This window comes from Acipenser ruthenus, chromosome 2, assembly GCF_902713425.1.
Source record: "Acipenser ruthenus chromosome 2, fAciRut3.2 maternal haplotype, whole genome shotgun sequence".
In the NCBI taxonomy this organism is placed as follows: Eukaryota; Metazoa; Chordata; class Actinopteri; order Acipenseriformes; family Acipenseridae; genus Acipenser; species Acipenser ruthenus.
The window spans coordinates 3,238,536-3,262,431 of NC_081190.1; the positions used below are offsets into that span (position 1 = coordinate 3,238,536).

Consider the following 23,896-nt stretch of genomic DNA (forward strand, 5'->3'; position numbering starts at 1 on the left):
CCAAGTAGTTTGTTTAGCTTGACTCAGATTTATGGATTTTTAATGTTGTGGATGCATTGTTTTGAAATAACTGACCTGTACCAGATTGGGAGGCAACTCGTGTTAAAACTCAATAAGCCCTTCATTTAAAATGCACCCTCTATAAGGCAGCCCTTTCTACCATGGAAGCAGTTATAAGGCGGCATGGTTGTGGCTCCCACTAGCACTTTCAATCTTGCAGAACACAAACAGCACAGTCTCGTAGCTATGGCTCCTGAGCAGCATTACAAAGGGGAGGCACTGTAGATGCATTTGGCTATATACTGTGCCTCTGGGAAAATATGATTAAATGTCAACACAGAACCAGGAAATAGTGCAGGTGCTGTATTTTGTTTTTTATTTAATCCACCCCCAATGTTGCCTAAAATGAAAGTGTGACTTGCAAGATTTGGCTGTCTGACACTGTTTTATCAGCAAAATCAAAAGCAGGCACAAGAAAAGATCTACAGAGAAAGAAAAAAGAGCCCCTAGTGATAATTTAGCAAATGTGAGATTAACAAAAGGGATTTTTAAAGCCTTGGTCATCTCTCCTTTTAACTGAGGCAGTGTTGATTACAGGTCAAGAGGCCATTGCAGTGTCCTCCATTGGACACAGCTTTTCACCTGGCAGATAACGAGCGCCTTCAGGCTTTGCTTGAATGCTGAAGAGCTGGTCAAACTCATTCCAGTATCTCAGACATGAACTGGGGCTGCTCTGTACTCCGATTGATTTTACACGTCGAACGCGAGCACAGATCTGACCAAACCAACTATTTATCCATCTTCATACTGCATTGGAATTTTGGAAAGGTGGAGCATTCAGTTGATCATTGGCAAAGGACACCTGCAGCTCAAAGTAATTTATTTTCTGATCACATCACAGAATTCTTGGCAAAAGATGCATGGGGAGCAATCAGATTCATATATATTTTACTGTTTTATTGTTTTCCTTTTAATTTGTATTTAAAAGTTGTTTTTTTTTATTTTCGTATACAGCCATTACCTTGAGTAAGTGTATTTATACATATATTATATATTTTTTTGTTTTTCATAAATAAAATAAACAATTCTAGAAAAATTACATAGGTTGCTAGTTATGTATACCAGGCACGAATGTATGCTTTGAAAACAAACACAATGATAAAATATTATTACTGTTAGATGTAACTTGAAGTCTAATCACCCTGAATATATATGGCTGTTTGTTTGTTAACTGTTTTCAATGTGGTTGTTTTAGAAATATTTAGTTTTGGAGAATAGTTTCATGAATTTCTACGATCACCTGTATTGCTTTGTTTCACATTTACTTGTATTTCATCAGAGACCAGTAATAGCCCTTTGAATAAAACAGAGATAGTAAATGTCTGATGCGCTCACCACAGAATTCTGATGCTATCAGTGTGCATTTCAGTATGACAGCATGGCTCAGATTGGATTAGAGGTCTGTTCAAAACATGTCCCTGAATATTTAACTGACTTATCAATAGGCTGATATATTCCATATGTTTTAATTAGACCTATGAGTCTTGGATTGGAGCGGGTGTCATATTTCCCACTACACCATTTTTTTGGTTTCTGTACGGCCTCAGTACTGCACTGAAAATGTCAGCGCCCTGGATGAGTGGAAAAATCTCTTCCGATCGGCTTTTAAAACACAAACTTAATTGCCATTGATTGGTCCTCAAAGGTGAGGGAAGAACAGCTTTTCTTGTTTTGAAATCGGCACATTAAGGAATGGATTGATTGATTGAATACCTGCCAATAAATTCTTCTTAAAGGCAATTCCGAGTGTGAGTAGGAGTTTGTGCACACCCCTAGTTACAGTCAGCACTTGTTTACCTGACCTTTCCTGTCACAGGTTCCCCTGACGGATAAACGAGAGTGAGGGTTTTATGAAACGTCCGCTAGATTACAATGCTGAACCAAATATATCTAGATCTATATTAGGGCTCCTCTGATTAACAGATAAATCGGATGATTTATCAGCTAAAGAGTTGGCAGATATTAGTTTTTTTTACATTTTTTTTTTTAATATATAAAATAAAATCAACCAATAGGAGATCTGCATTTTACACTGCTTTAGTACTGTATCGAGTCAGTGCATATACTAAGCTGGGGAAAGGAAAAGTGTTCCACTGTTTTTTCAGGCCGGGTCTAATGATAAGAATTTGACATCGGGTCGGGTCGGGTAAATAATTATTGGTTTGTGGTCGGGTCGGGTTGATTAATTTGGACCCGTGAAGAACTCTAGTGTGCGGTGTAAGAATATAGATGAATTTTGTGCGATATTGCTACCATTATAGAGACCGTTATTTGAGAATTATATTGAACTTCAAAGTAATATTTAGAGTTGCTTTTTACAAACTAAAAAAAAAAAAATCAGACAACAGAGACATCGTAGTCGATTTGATTACGAATCCATTTTCAAGAAGAACTTTCTCAGAAAAATTGAAGATTCAGAAGGAATAAAAGCATTAGTACAGGAAGCCAGGTATTACCGGTACTATGCAGGAGAGCCGCTAAGATCGTTACCGTTATTAAAAATGTGCACAGATTCATCTACCCATTAATCAACTAATGCCCATTAATTAACCGATCAAAACTTTGAATAGAGTGACAGCCCGCATATATGTTTTGTGTATGTGTGTGTGTGTATCTATAATCTATATCTCACAAACTCAATTATACCAGAAAAAACCTTTTGTATGAAAATTTAATTTCCAAACTACATTACATTTATACTTTAAGGTACAGTACTGGAAAACAACATTCACAGTACAGTACTGTATGGTGTTGTATTTGTGAAAAAAACGCATTATAGCAAAAACAGCTAACCTACCGCTTGCAACACTGAAACCTGCACTAATGAAAAACAAACAAACCTGTACTATACTTGCAATGTAAAGCGTGAGTAGCACTTCTGATACGAGCAGTGCTGTTGGCTGTCCTTTGCTCTTTATCAAATGCAATATCGACACCAATACTCTGCTGAAGCTTTGTTCAGTTAGAAAATCTGGAAAACCTAATAAAGCAACCAACAAAACTCTGAGTAGGCTACTTCCACAGTTCAGTAGTTACTGACGAGTGTATTCCCTCAGCTTCCTGTTTGTTTAACCCAGGCGCGTGTCACCAGCAATGCAGTGTGAGTGTAACAAAACATTACAGTCGGGAAACACGTTTGACGGGTATATGCAGTATTTTATAATAAAATCAATTTATTATGAAAGAGCCGGCAGAAGTGCATTCAGATTGAGAGTGTAGCAGAAGTATTAATAGAGGTAATTACTGCATGCTGACAGAGGCCCTTATCTGGTTCCTTTTCAGCTGCCTGGCTGCCATTCAGCTTGTGACACACCAGGGATCATTCTCTCTCTTCTCTCTCTCTCTCTCTCTCTCTCTCTCTCTGTTGCTCGACTCCAAATTTCATGTGGGTTTCAAAACAAGCTCTCCCAGAATAGTTTGCTCTCTCACTCTCACTGCACTATGGCTACATTTAGAAAAAAATGCTGCTTTCTCACTTCTATAAGACCCCATTTCAATCTGTCCCTAACAACGACCACAAGACAACCTGCTGCCAATAATGCCACCATTATTCCACCCTCCCTCTCAGTCCCTCGGCTCTACCACTAAGCCAGCCTCCCCCAACTCTGACCAATATGACACCTTCCTTCTCCCAGTCCGTTAGCTTTAACTGCTAAGCCTAACCTCCCTCCCAGCCCTTCAGCTAAAATGACTAAGCCAGCCTCTCTCGGCTCTCTAGACTAGACCAGCACTAGCTCTGACTCACTGAGATGCAGACTGCTCCAGCACGCAGAACTCCCACCAGCTCTAAATAAAAAAGCAGGCGATGCAGCTTGAAGCCGGTGCTGCAGGACGGTGTCTGCTGCAGAGGAGCCGGAGAGCAGTGCTGTCTGGTTGGGCGCGTGTGTTTTTGTGTCTGCAATGCTGAGCAGGGGAGAGGCCAGGCTCCCAGACTCGCAGCTATACAGTGCTGCCGGACTGCTGCAACCGAACACTCTCCACAAAGGTTTGTTCCACTGTGGGGGGCAAGGGGGCGAGGTTGGGTGGGGGGTGCCAGGAGCTGGTTAATATCAGGATGGGGATGCTGCTGCCTGTGAGATCAGGGTGTGTTGACACTATGGCACTTTGTCCCCCTGCTTTGAGCTTGCTTGATTTGTGTTATTAAGTTGGTCTGATGAATTGTGTGTGTGTGTGTGGGTGTGTGGGTGTGTGTGTGTGTGGGTGGGTGGGTGTGTGTGTGTGTGTGCGTGCGTGCGTGCGTGCGTGTGTGTGTGAAGAGGTATGGGGTTGGCTTAACAAAGGGAAGAGATCCTTACAATTATTTTTATTAATTCCTGATTTTCTCCCAATTTTGGAATGAAAGGCGAATTATTATTCAACCAGGCTGACCGCTGCAACCCCTGCACTAACTAGGGAGAGACGAAGACGAGCACACGCGTCCTCCGAAACAAGTGACGTCAGCCATCCCAGAACTCACAGCGTCGGAGGACCACGCAGTTCTGAATTGCGTACAGACAGGCCTGCAGGCGCCTGGCCGTCCACTGGGGTCGCTGGTGTGTGGCGAGTCAAGGACTCCCCAGCCGACCTAACCCCTCCCTGCCTGGGCAGCATTTAGCCAGTTGTGCGCTCCCCCCTGGGAACTTCCGTCCACGGCAGTGGCACAGCTAGTTTTCGAACCAGCGATCTCCAAGCTATAGGGCCTTTACCGGACGCACCACTCGGGAGCCACAGATCAGCTGTTGTGCATTCAGCCAGAATACCAGCTGCTAGACTTTCCAGTGCAGCTGGCCCAGCTACAGAAACTCACATGCTTGTTTACCGTATAAGCCTACTCATTTACTGAGGCTTGAGATTCATATTGTGTATTTCCACAAACTAATTTCACATTGTGGGATGTAATGTGTTAAATATCTATCAGGTGGTGTAAGTGTATATCATTATCAATTGTGTATAGTTGGGGGGAGAGATAAATTGAATGTAAAGACTATTTTAAAACGGTATAGGGCATTACACCTTTAATAGTGGACCTTATTATTCATGCATAGTTTCTGTAATCTATCTGTAAAGCACTCAGAACCAAATAAACACCTGCTCACATAAGGATGAATGCAGTACACCCACACTCGTCTCTGCATTGAAAGCCATCTTCTCCACTACCTTTGTTGGTGATTTTATTATGTAGACCAATGAACCTCACCTCTTTTGTGACCTAGATGAGGCCTGTCATTAGTAGCCCCACCCCCTCGTAGTTCTCAATGACAGAGTTGTAAAACTGTAGACAAGTGTTTTGGCAAATGATTTCATCAGTGCATAGTGTAGAGATAGTATCTTCTTCTTGTGTTGAATTGCTCTTGCAGTGTAGGCGACTTCATTCAATCGTAAATTGTGATTTAAAAACTACCCTTCACCAGTGACGCACCTCAGAGATATTTACGGAGTGTTTGAAGTTATGTGTTACTATGCCGGCATGGTAATGTTATCCGCGTGCTTGGAGGCAGATCTCCAGTACTATGCAGTCATGCAAACTAGGACTACATATTTAAAACAAGAGTCTGGACAGGGTAATGCCTGTACACAGAGGCTAATGTGCCTCCCAGGACTGCCAATTATAGATTTGCAGTGGAACGTTTCATTAACAGAGAACTAATCCTAACACTCGGTTAATATAGAATGTGAAACACAGGCTTCCAAGTTGGAGAATGCTGACCTACAAGGAAAGCCAGTCGTGCTTATGTATTTAAAGGATGCCCCAATTCCAGTAGCTGGAGTTTCATTCATGTTATCTTTCTGTGGGAACGTCATCTGACATCACATGCAAAATATGTTTTGCTGGTTTTGTAGATAAATAGGTGGGGTGGGGGGTGGGTTCTATTTTCAGTTCAAATGTTATTTGGAAGTTGACCTGTAATCGCCATTGCCAGCCAGGTCATTTCTTGACTGGCTGAGCTCGTTGTCACAGGGTGCTGTTCTCTCCACAGCCTGGTCCCTGTCCAAGTGCAGTGCGCTTATGTCTGTGTGAAGAGTGGAAGCCTGCACAAAATGCTTCTGCTCACCAAGCTTTTCAGCTGTCTTCATGTTTAACTAGTGAAGGAGCCAGTGGCTTTCCACTGACCTAACCTATTGTTTAGAGTTAAGGATCAGGGGCAGTGTCATGGTTTAGAGATAGAGTACAAGGCTGTGTGGCCTAGATGTGAGATCCGAATACAGTGTGGTTTAATGGTGAGACTAGCCTGCGTGGGGCTTGAGCTGAGGGACTGATTGGCAGTGTGGCCCAGTAGTGATAAAGGGCTTGGAGGCTGTGACTTGTGTTTTGAGTCGAAGGACTGTTTAGCCAAGTGTTTTAAGCTGGAAGACGAGGACGAAATGTGGCCTGGTGGTTAAAGCTGAGGACAGAGGTTAGAGCTGATATAAGAGAGCTCTGTAGCCTAGTGGTTAGAGCATTTGGGACTGTGGGTTAGTGTGGCCTAGTGGTTAGAGATGAGGAACTAGGAGGTGGTGTGGCCTGTTGGGAGCCTAATTTCTGCGCTGTGTGATGATACAACTGCCCAGTGCAAAGGAGACATCACCTTCTCCCAGGACCATTCTAGCGAGCATTAGTGTAGAGTATATATAGAGTAAAGAACACAGGTTTCAATACAAAATCTGAATCTTTGTGTCCAAAGTCTGTGTGGCTGCTGCTGTCTTCCCTAGTGCAAAAATGTTTCATATGTGTCTCTCTCTCTCTCTCTAAACAGGTCCTTCCATTGGAATGCCTTCAGAATTATGAGCATCGTGTGCACCTCCCAACACCCATGTACCACAGGTTTCTTCGAGACACTCCAGATTCTGAGGGGGTGTGTGTGGATATTGCTCAGCCCACGCAGCTCTGCAGTACCTGAATGATGCTCTTCCACAGGTGAGGGAGCCCCAGTATGTGCGTTGTGTCTGTGTTTTGTTTATTACCTCAGTTTAACCTCAGGTATTCCTGGTTTATGGAGGATGCAGGGATCCATACACAGGATTGCAGAATACTTGTATTATTGAGACACCGGGGAACATATGTAGTCCTTACAGCCATCCAGAGTAGCCAACATACTTGCTGCACTAGCAGAAATACAAATAATAGATTTTCAGAACAGTTTTCTGGAGCTGGAGCCCTACACTTTGTCATCCTGCTCCACCTCTCACTCTCTTTCTTTCTCTCTCTCTCGCTCTCGCTCTCTCTCTCTCTCGCTGTCCACCATCAGCTCACATATGCTACTCTTTAGAGGAATTGAATAGACCCCGTCATTTTATAGCTCAGAAATTAAAACAGAAAATTATTTGTTATGGCATTATAAGGCACCAACCTTAAATGTAAAAAATACATAGATTTTTGACATTTAAGAGTTACATAGACAAACAGAGTTACTGTGCAAAAAATGTATTGCTTAACTTCCTCAAACATTGCCGCAGAAAAAAAAAAACCACATCTGAGAGTACATCTTTAAAAACAAAAAGAGCTATGTCACTTCACTTGACTGCAATCATCGCCATGGCAACACAAAACAAAACAGCTGGAAGACACACTTCTAACAGTATTGGCAGTTAAAATGAGCTAGAGTTGGAATGAGTGTAAATTGTACCATGGATTCATTATAACTTGATTATTCCTGCTACCGATGGTATAATCTCAGCACTGTCTTTGCATTTTGTGAGGACATTCATTTGTGTTAACTGGTCAAATACCCCCAGGCCAGTGCAAACACATTGAATGTACAGTTAGACTTCACAGTGACAACAATTTAAGATCCGTGTCAGTCATGAATCACTCAAAAATACTAGATTTCAATGACAAACATTTCAATTAGACGTCTTTTTCAGTGTCGGCGTCGATGAAATTGGTTAGGAATTGTTTGGCACGTTGGAGAGTATCATAAACTGGGGAATAAGGAGGTGTGTCTTGACCTACGTACAGTACAAAGTCAAATGTTCCTATATATCTGGTGATAAGCTTTCAACACTAAAGAGCGTATTAGTGCTCATTTAAGTGTGCCAAGTTAAAGTGTTTCTGAATATGGATGATACTCTTTCACTTTGGAGAACATAAAAATAATATCTGTGTTGTGGGGAGACTTGTGTACTCAGCCTGCACCTAACGCTGCTTGGATGCCCTCGTATTTTCAGCACGTGCTGCTGATTCACATCTCACCACTCTGCCCCAGCCCTGCCCGGGATGCTGTTCGTGGCTTCATGTGGACTCGGTGGTGTCTGTGGAGATGGATGCACCACGCTCGTTCCAGGCTCTAGGGGGCAGGAGAGAGGCAGAGCGAGTCAAGGAGGGGAGCGGAGGAGACGAGTGGTATGCCTTTTACTGTAAACCATGTGTAGAGCTTATTGAAGCATTGAAATCTTATAGTACCTATTTAGGCTATTTTTACTGAACAAACCCCAGTGCCCAGATTTTGGTTTGTAAAAAATAAAAAATAAAAAACCTATCCTGTCACAGAAGTAGTAAGGTGCGTGTAGGAGCTTTTAAATGTAACCTTTTTATCATGAATACACCTACAACTCAAGTCAGGTCTTTAGTAAAACTCCCTTGTATCCTGGATACAAAACAAACAGAACTACAGAAGATAAATCTGAAATATGAGTCGTGTCTCAGTTTCAGATGACACCAGTTACCACTGCAGTGGTATCCAGGTAAAGAAAGGGTTAACTGCCTGAGTTACGTACCGCAGTCTTTGAAACTTCAACTTTTTAGTTTTCATTTAAGAAAATGCTGGTGTAAACTTAGAACTGGGGTAAGCCATTTGTTAATGTGGCCCCTTGTGTTTTATGGAATGATTTGACTATCGGTAGTGTATAAAAATGTCAGACTTCAGCTAATAAGACTCAAGGTTGATATAAGTTATTGTAGTAGTTGTTGTAGTAGTACCAGTAGCATTAGTATTGTTACGTTTGAGGAAGAACGTATTTAAGCTCACTGTTGAGAAGTGTCACTGACTCATAAGTTTATATATTTACATGGTGACTGCTTGTTGAAAATAAAATTGCAGGATGTTCTGACTGATGAAGCATCTTCTTTCCTGTGTTCTGGTGAGTCTGTGGCTGAGATGGAACTCGATCTCAGGATCTCCTAGCTCTCTGCTCTAAATGTTTGCACATTGCCATGTTGTATTCCAGAATTCAGTCTGATCCTGTTCTTGTCTGTTGCAGATGAAGTGCTGCTGCGCTCCCGACAGCAAAAGATTTCAGCTGTGTTGATGTAAGGAGCGACTCAAGTTACCACTTGGGCAGGAAAAGAAAAAAAAACTTCTAGCAGATTTCTCTACTTTTCTTTTGCACTTTAAATATTTATATGTTTTTTCAATTGACTTGATCTGGTGCACAAAACTGAAGGAACAATGAGACACATCCATGTGGAAATTGCACAGAAAGAGCCGTCTGCGGACCAGCCTCCTCAAGAGGGGGATCTTCCCCGGCCGAACATCCAAACAGGGGGCCTGGACTCCAGCCCGGGCCAGGGCCTCATCCGGCCCTTCAGTGAGAACGAGATCAAGCTGCAGAAGGTCTACCAGCTCTCCATTTTCTCACAGCTGGCCGGCTTCACCGAGAGTGCGGGGCAGAGGGCCGGCAAACACACCACGAAGAGAGGACCGTCCGAGAGCCCTACCCATTCAGACAACAAGCGGGTCCACCTGGCCCAGTCCGACGAGGAGCTAGAGGATGAGGTGGGGCCCTCGGACCAGCTGGTGGACGAGAAGCCCCTGTTGTGTGGCTCCGGCCAGCACTTCTCTCACGCAGGGATGCGTGTGATTGAGCACAAGGACTACGTCTCTCCTGCCAGAGACCCTGCCTGGAGCGCAGGGAGGCTACCGTTCCCTCTCCCTGCGCTCGACTGCAGCAAGCAGGTTTCAGAGCACAATGAGGACCGGGCCTCGAGGAATGGGGAGGACTGCAACCGTCAAAGAAACCCGCATTCTGCCGATGGTGCAATCCAGACAGATCCAGCAGCCTTCAAGTCAATGGCAGAACCCAACAACGCCGGGAAGCAGGAGCTGACAGACAGAGACAGGACTGCTAGCACATGGGATCTTGCCAATGGAGAAATGTCTTGTGGCCAAACCTCTAGCAACACCGAGCACAAGGACTTCAGAAAATGCTGTGAGTCAAGCGATGGAGGGCCGTCTCCTTATCAAGAGATGGAGGACAGGAGGTCAAGGACTTTAGATCTGGAGCTGAGGTCTCCAGAGACGGATCGACCGCAGGCTTCCTCCAGTAACGGACTGGCCTCCTCCGAGAAGACCCCATGCGTCCCCAAGCAGTCTGGCCCCAGCCCGGCCTCTGGCGGCAGCGGCTATGGTGTCAAGAGGAAACTCCTGGTGTCCAGCGACATAGCGGAGTCCTGCTCCGAGGACGAGGGCCCTTCCACCTCCAAGAAGAGTCGCACCCCGCTGTCCCACGCCATCACTGTATCCTGCCGCAGCACCGACGCCAAAGCAGCTCCCTTCTGGAACCACCTGCTCCCCTTGACCCGGGACAGGCCCAAGGTACAAAACCTTCCTCTCCCAAATTGTTTGAATTTAAAGTATGTTTGTGTCAGTGGTTGTCATTTATGGCTCTTCTAGTATATTCTAGTCCAGGACTCTGTTCCAGCCATTCCCTAACTTTACAATTAAACATTCCAGAGCCTTATTCCCACCTAGCTTTTCTTTGAATCCAAGTGTTAAATTAAACAATTAAGGACCTGGTTGGAACAAGGTCCTGCTTTGGATTGGACTGAAAGAGTCACAAGTGGGTGCCACTATTCTAAATGATCTGGTTGTAATGCAAATGGAGATGCACAAATCCATTTTTTGGATTGAGCTCTTGACACCCAGGCAAAGGTCTTTTGGGTTGATTTACCATTCCAGCTGAAGAAACAGCTGTTAAAATGTATTTCAGTTTCTGCTGCTTTAGCCTCTGTGGAGAGCTGTCGCAAGCACAAATTAAAGCAGCTGTTTCTTCTGTTGTTTCATTGGATTGGATAATTGGCCCAGTCAGCAACATTGACCCTTACCTTTGTGTCATCACCTGCTTACTAAATCTAAAACGGGTTTGCAAGCTCTAGAAACAACCAGTCATATGACATGTAGAAAAATCTGAAAAGGAGCAACATTTTCCATAGCTGCAATTGTACTGCTAATGAGCTCTGTGTAAGGGTCGCTCATTCATTCATTCGTTCTTTCTTCCTAGATGGTTTAGTGGATTAGTATGTCATGTGAACCCTCGTGGTCTCTGGGTCAATTGAAGCTCAGTTTGATATGAGCAAAACTCATTTGCAATCATATTTAATGATTTCTGAGTGACGTCAGTTCAGTAGGTCACTGCACAGGTACACGCTCCGGAATCACTTTTGATTATAGGATTATTTTAGAGGCTAGGACACTGTGGCACTTGGTTGAGTCACCTTGGTTGGAGAACATGCAGCGTGTGTGAGTGGCGGCTTGAACTGCAGTGATTTGATGCAGCACTTGCTATGTGGATAGAATGTAATTTTGCAGAGCTGTCAGAGCTGGAAGCACTAAAATCCTAAGCACTAAAAAGATCATTACAAATTGAAAAGAAAATTAAACAAATACATAATACTTGTATACATTCCACAGAAAAGCAAAGACAAACTGTAAAGATCCTGGCAGTAGAACCACTCAATTGAAATCCTACCAGGGGTGACATTCTAATTGTTTTGAAACGCGTGCAAGCTCCACGGCCCCCTACCCCCACCCCACCTCTTTACACTTGTACTAAAGAAGGACTGATCTGTTCCCCAGGCCACTCTCACACAGACATGACAACCACAGCCCTCTTCAATAGACCCCAGAACAAAAGAGAAAAAAAAGCTTCCTAGCAAACAATGAAGAGAATGAAGCTAGAAGGACAGAATGGGCTCTTTTGTGCCCATGCGGGCAGGCAGGCAGACAGGCAGGGCAAGCGGGCTGGCAGACAGGCAGGGCAGGCAGACAGGCAGGGCAGGCAGACAGGCAGGGCGGGCAGGGCGGGCAGGCAGACAGGGCGGGCAGGGCAGGCAGACAGGCAGGGCGGGCAGGCAGACAGGCCCCATTCCAACCAGGCACAGCCTTGTAGCGTGCATTAAAACCCAGGCAGGCTTACTCCGAAGCTTCCTACAGTACTCTTCACACCAGTGCTGCATCCCACTGCAGTTCATTAATCCTTGGTCTCAGTTCTCATTCATGTTGTACATCTGTATGGAATATGGAAATTTAGTGGAGACAGGCTTAATACGGAGGGGTAGGAGACACAGAGGGTATGGTGAGGGGTGAGTGTTTGGAATTAGTTACGTAGTCATGTTGTTTCTGTTGAATCATTGGGATCCTTTTGACAAAATTGAGATCAATCAGCTACTGGGAACCGGACGAGCACTGATGAGCCGAATAGCCTCTTCTCATTCGTAAATGTACTTCCACGTAGGCCTACATATTGTGTGTAAGTTGATACATCTGTGCATGATGTTTGTAGCTCACATATTTGTTGCTGTTTTGAAAAGCGTTCCTCCAGTTTCAGTGACATTTTGAGAAGGTTTAGATCATGGTGACCTACTTGTTGTTATTTGTGTAATTTAACCTCAAGTAGGCTGTATCTTCAGAACAGCTTACCTGTATTGGTTGGAACTTTACTTGGATGTTTTGTGACAGCAATGTACTTTTCACAGTACTTTCCCTGATTGGTTGAGAAACCGTTTTTAATTAAAAACCCTCTATGGGAATTTTGTTACAATGCTGTTCTACATCTAGCAGATGTTGACGGAACTTAAACCTGTATGCGTCTTTTTATATTATTATTTATTTATTTATTTATTTATTTATTTATTTATTATTATTATTATTATTATTATTATTATTATTATTATTATTATTATTTATTTCTTAGCAGACGCCCTTATCCAGGGCGACTTACAATTGTTACAAGATATCACATTATTTTTACATACAATTACCCATTTATACAGTTGGGTTTTTTTACTGGAGCAATCTAGGTAAAGTACCTTGCTCAAGGGTACAGCAGCAGTGTCACCCACCAGGGACTGAACCCACAACCCTCCGGTCAAGAGTCCAGAGCCCTAACCACTACTCCACACTGCTGCCCCAATATATCCTTCGTAGGGTGTATGTTTATTATTGACATATCTTTGGTTTGGTTGGTTTGTATGCCTTAATGTTCTGCAATTGAAACACAGACTAGCTTTGATTTGCCATCCTGCTTCTTATCAACTAAACTCCTTCAGTTTTCACAAGTTAAACTGATCCAGTACAGAATAAACCGTACTAGCTCATACTAGACTTCCTGGTCCAGTTTGGATTCAGCTTTGCTTCTTTTTCAATTCTTTCCAAAGGCTGCCGTGTGAGCAGTTATGTTACATATGACTAAAAGAATGCCTGTTTTCATAGTAGAAAGTGCAGTGCACACCCAGAATAAAGCCCATTCACAGCCACAGTGTTCCACAGCCTACAGCATTCCTATACACATGCTGCACTTTCCAGCCTCATGTTATAATATATTATATTGTCTTCCAGAAAAAAACTAAATGGATGAGCGATGCTGAGCTGGCATGGGAAAGTTTAAAAGGCAGTTGGTTGATCTGTAGCATTGGGGGGGTGAGAGAGAGCATGCCCAGGTCTGATTGAGAGGCACAACGCTCAGAACCGAGGGGGGGGCGGTCCCACTGTGTGCTCGTGCAGCTGGTGTGGCATGCTGGCCAGGGGGTGCAGGGGAGTTCAAGTCCCCGCTCTCATGATGAACAGTCTGAGCGTGCTCCATGCTTACGACTTAGGAACCAGGCTGCTTTCACCTGTAAGTACGTTTGTACAGCTATGGGGCAGTGGAAGTCTAGGGGAGAAAAGGTTCAGATTCAAAATGTCATTTATGGATTTCTCACCTGGAATTGTATTTCCTGATACTTTACAGAAGAAAACACTGACTCCCAAAGACACCTGGGACTTGCTTTTCTAAACTTGGTACACAGGTTTACTGAAGAGTAAGGACAGGTTTGAAGAATTGTGTTAATTCTGTATGGGTTTTATTTCAAGCTACATACTGTACATTGTCGCTTAATCTATTTGAGAGTAAGTTTGGTCTATGAGCTGCCTAATTACACAGTAGATTGATTTGCTTGATTGATTTCCCAAATCAGTTTATGCTAATTTTCAGTTAACATTATTGAGTACATTTATACCATCACAAAATCCGAATACTTTATTCATATGTTCTGTTTCAGTTCATTCAGTTTTCTAGCATAACAGTATTTTAATTATTGGGAAATGTGTTGCTCTGCCCTGCATCGCTGTATAGAAAAGAAAAAAGAAGGTACTCAGTATTTCATTTTGAAGGCAAGGACATGACTGGTAAAATGTTAATATTTCTAGGTTATGTGTTAATAATTGTCTGTTTTTTAAGATGGAAAAATGTTATGCCTCAGTGTATCCAGAAGGACCACTTCAGAATGTCCTGAATGTGTGGTCCAGTGGTTAAAGAAAAGGGCTTGTAACCAGAAGGTCCCTGGTTCAAATCCCACCTCAGCCACTGACTCATTGTGTGACCCTGAGCAAGTCACTTAACCTCCTTGTGCTCCGTCTTTCGGGTGAGATGTAGTTGTAAGTGATTCTGCAGCTGATGCACAGTTCACACACCCTAGTCTCTGTAAGTCGCCTTGGATAAAGGCGTCTGCTAAATAAACAAATAAATAATAATGTGTCTTCTGCCTGCTGACCCTGAACCCTGTTCTCACACGCTGTGTATTCTTTCCTCTTACAGAGTTCAGCTGATTGCAGCAGTGTGGGCAGAAGACTGAAAAGTGGACTTCGGCTGAAATCGTGAGTTTTCATTTTAATTTGGATCTTATCAATGTACCAAAGTCGGAGAGGTGGAAGATCTAAAAAAACGAAACGTGTGAGATTTCCAAATTCCTCCAGCCCCTCTGCTCTCAGGGCAGTGTGCCTGTGCAGGTAGCCCCCTTGAGACTACAAGGAGGTAATATTGGCCGTTGTCAACAGCAGGCACAGTAGTTGTAGTGTGACGTGTTTATGTCAGGACGACCTCTTACCCTTGACAGTTTAGGCCATATTTGTCTAAGCCCTTTGTTTTTAGTTTTTCTGCAGGAATTCTAAAGATGAATAAGAACTTTAACCTTCTTATGAACCATTACAATTACATGTATGGGTTATTTATTTCTGGCATGATATGTTTTTTTTCTTTCTGAAACAGTTATGCTGATGATTGATATACAGGAAAGTGCTTTGAGAATCTTAGTTTCTGTAAGCACAAAATACTCCTAAGAAAAGCCTACAACACACTCAGGACTTTGAATGATTTTAGACCCCACTCTCTTGAAGTACTGTTTTTGCATCTCTCACTCTGAGCTGTGGTGGAGCACACTGGTGGGCTGTGTCTCTCTGTCTCCATGCTGCAGATTCCTAATTCTCTCTCTCTCTCTCTCTCTCTCTCTCTCTCTCTCTCTCTCTCTCTCTCTCTCTCCTTCCTCAGGAGGCAGCTCCGCAGCAGCCGTCGGGGGGAGTCGAGCCAGGCTCCTCGCTCCAGCTGGCCATCTGCCTCCATCAGCCGCTCCCTGCTGGGGAACTTTGAGGTACCATACGTCTGTCTGTCTGCAAACCATGTCTGTGTATATATATATAATAAATTGAATAAATTGTACCTTCCCTTTAGTTTCATGCACAGCTCTTAATGCTACCACAGGTTTAAGCAAGACATTGATGATACGATAAGTGTTGTCAGAGTAAAGCAGATCTAGCAGAGGCGTAATTATTCAAATTCATGGTAGTTCTGAAAACCCAAGACTAGGTTCAGGACTAGTGTGAGGTTCACACCTGTTATTATATTGTGTTATTGTAGTTTTATCAAGGAAGCAGGTAAACCTGTGTACTCTCAGGGGGGCTTGGTATTGCAGTGGGTTAAATGTGTGCTAACAAAAGCAGTTGCTAGCCTCTCGCTATAAAGCAGATCTCAGGTGGGGGGGGGGGGGCGGGGGAGGACACACACAATATGAGCATTATAACCGAAGAACGTTATAAATGGGGGAGGGGGTAGGGGGCGCCGCGGGACACAGAACACATCTGACCAAAATACAAAATAAAATAACTCCCTCTCTATAATGCACGTATAGTGAAGCAAATCTGCCAAGAAGAATGGGCCAAAATCACTCCGACACTGTGTGCAAAGCTGGTACATACTTACCCCAAAAGACTTAAAGCTGTTATTGCAGCCAAAGGTGGCTCTACCAAATATTAATGTGTGGGGGTTGAATACTTATGCAAGCAAGATATTTCAGTTTTTTATTTTTCTTAAAAATATTTCCCAACATAAAACCAATGTCACCTTACAATAATTGATTTTGAGTTTCAGTGTTTTAAAATAAAATGTCAAACAGAATGAAATTTCAATGTACCATTTGTAATTCAGTAATATGAGAGAATTGGTCAGGGGTCTGAATACTTTTGCAAGGCACTGTATATGTATATATATATATATATATATATATATATATATATATATATATAATATATATATATATATCTCAATCGTTGGGCTTTCTCAGTTGGTGGTAGCATTGTTATTTAATAAATGTCATGAGTGGCCCATGGTTCATGTACAGTGGTGCTGGAGAATATCTGCAAGGTAGGATTTCACTGAGTGGGTTGTAATAAATGATGTGCTACTGAAGCTGTGTCCTTATTGATTAGAACAGCCTTGCATGAATATAAATACACCAGAAATCTTGATTTCAGCTTCTCCAGTCCTGCGTTCAGTTCTTGGAGTTTCTGTCTGGATGATTCACCTTATGACTTCCACTTGTCTAGCTACTGTAGGGGTCTGGTCAGAGTCCAAAACACACTTGAAAAGTATTTTCAGACCAGTTTTGAAATCAAAAGCAGCTTCTTGGAAACTGAAGGGTAGGTTCACTTTATAAAATAAAGCCCCACTTTCCATTTCCTTGTTCTGTAGCTACATTCAATCACATTTTCCACATGTGTTCTCATTAGACTTTGATTGGGACCAGACTTGCTGTCTTACTTAGTTTACTTACTAGAGTTATTTTAAATATGTTTTTGAAGCTAACCGCTTAACCACAGTTTAGTGTGAGTATCAGATTGTTGTATGATCACTAATTGGGTCTGTTTAGGTCACAGTGATCTCCTTTTTCATGATCCTGATGGCATGAATAATCATTTTTACATCTGTGTTGGGGCGTGTATGTTACTGAAATACATGTTGCTGTTGTAGGGGAGTGTGCGGAACATGCCCTTCCCTTTGATTGAGTGGAGCCGTGCGTCAGGATGGTAACGCAGCTCTGTATTGCTCCTGAGCGCTGGTTTGCATGTGTGTTCGCGGTCTGGTTTCTAACGGAGCCTGTTGCTGTTGTAGGGGAGTGTGCGGAACATGCCCTTCCCTTTGATTGAGTGGAGCTGTGCGTCAGGGTGGTAACGCAGCTCTGTATTGCTCTTGAGAGCTGGTTGCGTGTGTGTTCACGGTCTGGTTTCTAACGGAGACTGTTGCTGCTGTTTCGATTGCAGGAGTCGATCCTGAAGGGCCGCTTTGCCCCGTCGGGCCGGATCGAGGGATTCACTGCAGAGATTGGTGCCAGCGGCTCCTACTGCCCCCAGCACGCCACCCTGCCTGTGGAGGTCACCTACTATGACATCTCTGAACACAGCGCTCCCTCCCCTTTCCTGGTAACACTGCCCCGCCACGCTCGCTGGGACAACAACAATAATCAAGTACCGTGATGCTATCGGAAATGTCCTGGTGCTAAGTGTACCACGATGTTTTGCATTCATGGTGTTAAGTGTATTACTTAATGCTGCCCTTTACACTAGAGGGGTGTTAAATGCTATGTAATCGTTTTTTTGTTTGTTTGTTTTTTTTAAAAGAGACAGACAAACAGACAATTAATGGGAGTTGAAACATGATTAAAGATAATCATGATTGTAGTGATGCTGTTTATCCGGTACTGGATTTTTGTTGTTTCTTTTTGTGTCTTGTTTCATTCTACAGTTCTTTTATTAAAGCAAATCAATGAAAGTCAGTTCAGGTTGATTTAAGATTGAAGATGGCTGCCCTGTACTGTAAGCTATTTTTAAAACAGAGGTGCAATGCATTTTTCAGATTGGAATACTTCTGTTTCCCTGGCAGCTTTCGCTGTAGCAGTGCTGCATTTGCCCAACAGGTGCCAGTGTTGAACAAGGTTTCTCTGAAGAGTTTTGTTTGCATCTTGTTTAGGGCGTGATCCACCTGGAGCCTTTGGGAAAGAAGGGATACAGCGTTCCCAAAGCAGGAACCATCCAAGTGGTGAGTCTGGGAATGCTATTCAATTACATTGAATCCTTTGTTTCTTGTTTTTTTTCAGTTTTCCATTTTGTGAGCCATTCTTTGTGTGTGCAACAACATAAGTCTGCATTGTGAAAGATATTCTTGCTAGTTAAATATTAGTTAGTTAAAGTTATATATTTAAAGTACGGTATGTCGGTGTTCATTTGCTTAGTTAAGCTGTGCACAGTGACATCCAGGATTTAGCAGAACCTGTTGTATTCAATTAAATTGGTTCCAGGGGTCCATCGGATATGTGAAAATATCATATTTCATTGTAATTGCTTTATTAACATGGGAGCATTATAAATGAACAATGTCAGGTACGGCAGTGTGTCTAAAACACCCAAATATGGTCTATACTATACAAAGACAATCAGTGAAAATTTTTGCAAAACAAAGCACAGAGTTGAATAAAGTATATTTCTCATTTTAAATCAACTGTATATTAAGGAAATTCATCTATCGAGACCCCTTGAATCTCAACAAGTCTGGCTGTATTGTCTGGTTCAGTATATCCCAGGATATCCTTGCTGACTGGATGGCTTCATCTTGATTCTCAGTTGTTTTTTTCCTTAAGGTTAACTTCTTTTAACACATACAGAAACAATAAAACCACAATTCACTTCTGATATGTTCTGTGTTTTTATTTTTATAACCCTAAAGATATATAGAGATAATTCATTAATTATCCTCATTTGTTGTAAAGAATGAGTGTTTGATTATTGCTGCCTCTGGTCTCTCTAACCCTAATCCTAACCCTAACTCTCTCTTTCTTTCTCTCTCTTTCTTTCTTTCTTTCTTTCTTTTTCTCTCTCTCTCGCAGACCTTATTCAACCCTAATAAAACTGTGGTGAAGATGTTCCTGGTGACGTACAGCTTCGGGGACATGCCAGTGAACCACGTGACCTTCCTGCGGCACCGCATCTTCCTGGTGCCCGTGGAGGAGGGGGAGGAGCAGGGGGGCACCCCCAACCGGAGGAGGATACTCTGCTACCTGATTCACCTCAGGTAACCGTGGCGACCACCCAGGCTGGGGCTGCTCTCCTCACTATAGTAGTTCATTGTGAATGGTAGATCTTCCTGTTACACATAGCTCGAAGTGTAAGTACATTTTAACAATGCTTACGCAGTATTTAACATGTATTTTATAAGCCATAGTCAGTAAGACTATTACAGAATTAAAAGTTAATTTCTCCTTTAATGATATCTTAACCTGAATTTGATAAAAAACACTTTGTGCATTTCAGTCCGAGAAATGATTCAAGATATGTGATGTGAATGTAGGTCATGTTGAGTTTGTTAGTAATTTAACTGGCACTTTTTTGATTATTAACTGTTAAAGACTAGCTTATAAACATACAAATGTGTTAAAGGTTAGTTCTAATTGAGCACCTTATTCATAATGTTTCTGGTAAAGTGCAGACTGCTTATATACTGGGTGTGTTTCTGTCTTCAGTTTTCACAGTGGCTATGGAAACTCAGTGTTTTGCTGACATTAAGAAAACATCAGCTCACCAAATAGCTGAAGAGAATTTAAAAGTGTGGCTTTTTACTATAGTAAAATAGTTTTCTAACAGTGGTTAAAACACTAGTTTACTACAGTATACTGTAGTATGGCAGATGGTGGCAGTGTGCCATGCCCAATCCATATCTAAGTACTGTTCTGTAGCACTCCTGACTTGTCTTGTGTTGGTGTTTTTGTATCCAAGCAAACTGAAAGAGACTGACAATACCTCAATCTTGTTTTTCAGATTCCAGAGCTCAAAGTCTGGGAAGATCTATTTGCACAACGATATCCGGCTGCTGTTCTCCCGTAAATCTATCGAGGTTGACACGGGGATCCCCTACGAGTTGAAATCTTTCACAGAAATGCCAAGAAACCCCAAGTACTCTCCTAGGGTATGAACATGGGATAGTACAGCTTAATACAAACAAAACTATACAGAAACTTGAAAAAACAAGAAAACCGAAAGACTCAAAGCTGTTTCTGAATTCAGTGTTAACATGCATGCCTTGTAACAAGCCTCTGTGTTCTCTTGTAGTGCGGTTTACATTTTATAGCACTGATGTTCAACCTTTCTGAACCCAAGGACCATACACCCATACTGTGGATCAACAAGAGAGCTGAAGCCAGCAAACCATGCTTTAAAAAATAAACACTCACTGTTCCTAGCAGTTCAGAAAGCTCCCTCGTGGAATGCCCTTGTTAAATACGACCTGGCATCTTTGGGGACCATACACCTTGGCATACACTCAATCACGTTGTGCATAGTTCACAGAAGGGAGGAGTTTGCTATTCTCCCTGGAGAACATGCACCAGTGGCTGAGGAAATGATCATCTGCTCAGCTAATCTCTCAATTCCCATCTGGTTGAACGTCCAGTGACTTTCTATATACTACACCAGCGGTTTGGATGTTTTAGACTCAAGGAGTTGTGACACCCACTTCATCAGTTCAGTGATTTCCCTACAGTCCTGCCAAAGGAAGCTGTTCTTATGTTGCGTAAGTGATCTGAAGGGGATTTCTGTTATTATGCAGAGTAGTGTGATGTCCAGTATTTTGGATGCGGTACAAGAGTTAAAAACCTTGCTGCTGTTAAAGAAAGCTAGAGCCACTGTCCATGCTCGGGTCCTCCACCACAAGGGGAATGAATGTTCAGTGACGTATGAGCAGTGAGTGTACATAAAGGCTGTTTGGGTACGATCCTGCAAAAGTGCCACCCATGTAGGCCACATATGAAAGAATTAATCCCCTGGAAAGCTTTGGGAGTGGGGTAGCACTGTAGGTAATATGTAATGGGGATAGGGGATGTAAGTGATTGGGATGTAGTTTTAAAAAAAAAATACTCCTGTTCTGAAATCGGAGTTGATACAAAAGCATTCTCGATCCTGAAAAAGCCTGTGCTGTCACTGTGCACATCCCTGATGTTGGTGGTTTATCCAGTCTGGGGGCCACCAGTCTGTCCATGGTGGAAGTTGGTTGGAGAACAAGTGTGTTAGAGCATTCTGTTAACAGTCTGAGTTAAAAGAAAACAAAAAAAGAGTAATATTTAATTTATTTGCAGATGTCTTACAGCAATATTCTGTGCATATTGAAGGTGTGTGCGGAGCTACATTCTGTTGAGAGTTGATTGGTTTGGGGGGTGGGGAGGGGTGGAGAACTGGACTTGTCAGTAACACAGATCACACAATAATTAAAAATGTTGCAGGAGATGTGATGTTATCAAAAAAAAAAGTTTTTAGGTCACTTACGATTTATAACACATCACAACTTCTGATGCCTACTAAACACAGCACTCAACGGCTCAAGCATAGTGAAGATGTGGATTCCAAAGAAAATGAAGGGGGTTGAGAAGGGTGTCTACCATGGGTAGCCAGGACAGCACTCCTGCACTCAAAAGCTAGTGATACAATCTTAGGGGTGTACAGTAAGTTGGATTTGTTGCATGATTGCAAGTTTGTTTTACATAAACCCAAACCAATGGTCATATACATTGTGCAATGCAAACTTTTCCATCGTGTTTTAAAAGACAAACTCCGATTGTAACCACCTGTTAGCTTGTGAAACTCAAGTGCAGCTTATTAGGGCTTTTACAAAGCACAATAAACCCACAAAGGCTGTTTGTGATAGCGCTTTGGCATTCTGGTACGAATACTGGTCAGGTATAATGCAGGCACACTTCCCCCCCAAAGCTCCCCAAATGCATCTCAATCTAGACTCGTCTAACTGACTGCTAAGAGACGTTTGTGATGTGGGACTTTAGTCCATTTAAGGCTGCAGGTTGCACAAAGCTAATTCAATTTGTGGTTAGGCTTCCAGAGGTGAGAAGCTTGAGCATTAGCTTCCCCTGTCATACTCTGAAGGGTGGGTATCTGCTTTAATTGTCGTACCTACCAAAGGTGGTGAAGCATTAAAATGATGGCAGTGATAATGTAAAAAAAAAAGTTGCTTTCAGGTTTAATCGGCGAAGAGTATTTTAGTTGCGAGAAACTTTTTTTTTTATCTTGTTATTTAAAGATAATTTTAGTTTAAGTCTATGTTTAAGATAAAAGTAGATTGTACTTTGGTTTTAAAATTGGATTTTGATAAGGCTGGAAACGCACCAGAGGATTTTTTATTATTTATTTTTAGCAATATGGTTTATTTGTAGTAAGAGCATGTGTTGGTTTCGTAGAAGTTCATCGGAGAAGAGAGATGCACACCACATCTTTTAATGCGCTTAGTTGTACACAACAGTTAGTATTCCATTTAAGTAAAGGTTTTGCAGTTGGCACAATGAGAAAAAAGGTTGTACCATTGCTTACGTATCAGTTAGGAGCTGTTCCAGGAGATGATCTGCAGTACAGTAGAGTTCACTGGGGTAAAAAGGATCCCTGACTTTGAAAAACAGAAGTAGTTAACACAGTGAAAAATAACAGTTTCTTCTTTGGAAGGTCACTGAAAGAGAGGACAATTACAATAACATTTCTGTGAATTGACTGTGTTTAAAAAGACATTGCAAGATAATAACAGATTTATATTGCATTAGCTGGATAACTAAAATGATTTTACCTGTTTCTTTTATTATTGTATTCTACAGGTGGGTGTATTGAAGTTATGGATCAAATAAAAGGGACAGTGACAGTCTATTCAGGGACCTTACAAAACAACCATGTGAATCAATAACAAAACCAGTTTGACAAAATGGGTGTGAAAATCGTTGTGTGAGAAGAAAGGAACAAAGCTATGGAAGATGGTAGAGCAGAGAAGTTTGAAATGAGGTCAGTTCATCGGGTTTGGCATAGGGAAAAAATGGCCTCCGTTGCTCTGATGGAAATCAGGAAATTCATTGAAGCAGGATAGAAAGTGGCATCCATATAGTTTGTGAATGTGGAAGGTGTTGCATTTAGTCAGGTGTCGTAATGGACAGCTGGGCTTCCATTCTGGTTAAGCAACAATGACGGTGGTATGGTTAAAAAACACACATTAGAGCAGAAAGTTTCTTTGACAAGCCTTATACAGTAGAAACCCAGTATACAGGCAATGGAATGTGAAGCCTTTCATCTCTGGGTAGCAGAATAATTTTCTTTCACAGGCCATCGAAAGTCAGTTCCATTGGCTTTTGTGCACTCAGAGCTGACACCTGCACTTGCAGTCTCACAGCGTAGGACTGGGCGGGCATATTGGCACAAGGCGGGGACACTGTGTGGGGAAGCATGCACTGAAACTTACTGTAAAGTACAACTAAATACTGTCAAGCCTGGTTAATAGTAACTGAATTCGAAAATGATAATTGTAGATTTATAAACACATGGGTTTGTCTGTGGGCCCTGAAGTCTCACAGCAATAAGGGTTAGATTCTGTTGACATTCTGTGATATGTGTTACTGTGACATGGGTTCCTTGAGTTCACACCTATGCCAACACGTAATACCTGTAGCTGGTCTCTCTGTAAATAAAAAATAAATAAAAAAGTGTTGTCAAAATGTGTAGTTTTATGTTTGTGAAGAACACGAAAGAGGAAAGCAAATATTTTCATA

At 42.3% G+C, this 23,896-nt stretch overlaps 2 protein-coding genes across 5 annotated transcripts in view; one reads left to right on the plus strand and one right to left on the minus strand.

The window, feature by feature from the left end:
• Positions 1-23,842, plus strand: part of LOC131697455 (atos homolog protein B-like) — a 40,651-nt gene extending 16,809 nt beyond the window's left edge. For 2 of the 4 annotated variants that reach the window (XM_058986368.1, XM_058986373.1), the window contains 9 exons: positions 6,774-6,934; positions 8,185-8,359; positions 9,217-10,550; positions 14,809-14,867; positions 15,538-15,637; positions 17,583-17,741; positions 18,289-18,357; positions 19,202-19,386; positions 20,130-23,842. In XM_058986368.1, coding sequence (XP_058842351.1) covers positions 9,405-10,550; positions 14,809-14,867; positions 15,538-15,637; positions 17,583-17,741; positions 18,289-18,357; positions 19,202-19,386; positions 20,130-20,283 — 1,872 coding nt within the window. In that variant the 5' untranslated portion in view covers positions 6,774-6,934; positions 8,185-8,359; positions 9,217-9,404 and the 3' untranslated portion in view covers positions 20,284-23,842. Of the gene's footprint in view, positions 1-3,383; positions 4,046-6,773; positions 6,935-8,184; positions 8,360-9,216; positions 10,551-14,808; positions 14,868-15,537; positions 15,638-17,582; positions 17,742-18,288; positions 18,358-19,201; positions 19,480-20,129 lie in introns of those variants that run through there. The other 2 variants (XM_058986377.1, XR_009307300.1) reach the window with 2 other exon arrangements.
• LOC117404070 (palmitoyltransferase ZDHHC19-like) overlaps positions 1-23,896 on the minus strand; it is a 40,574-nt gene that overhangs the window by 9,653 nt on the left and 7,025 nt on the right. The window lies entirely within an intron of this gene.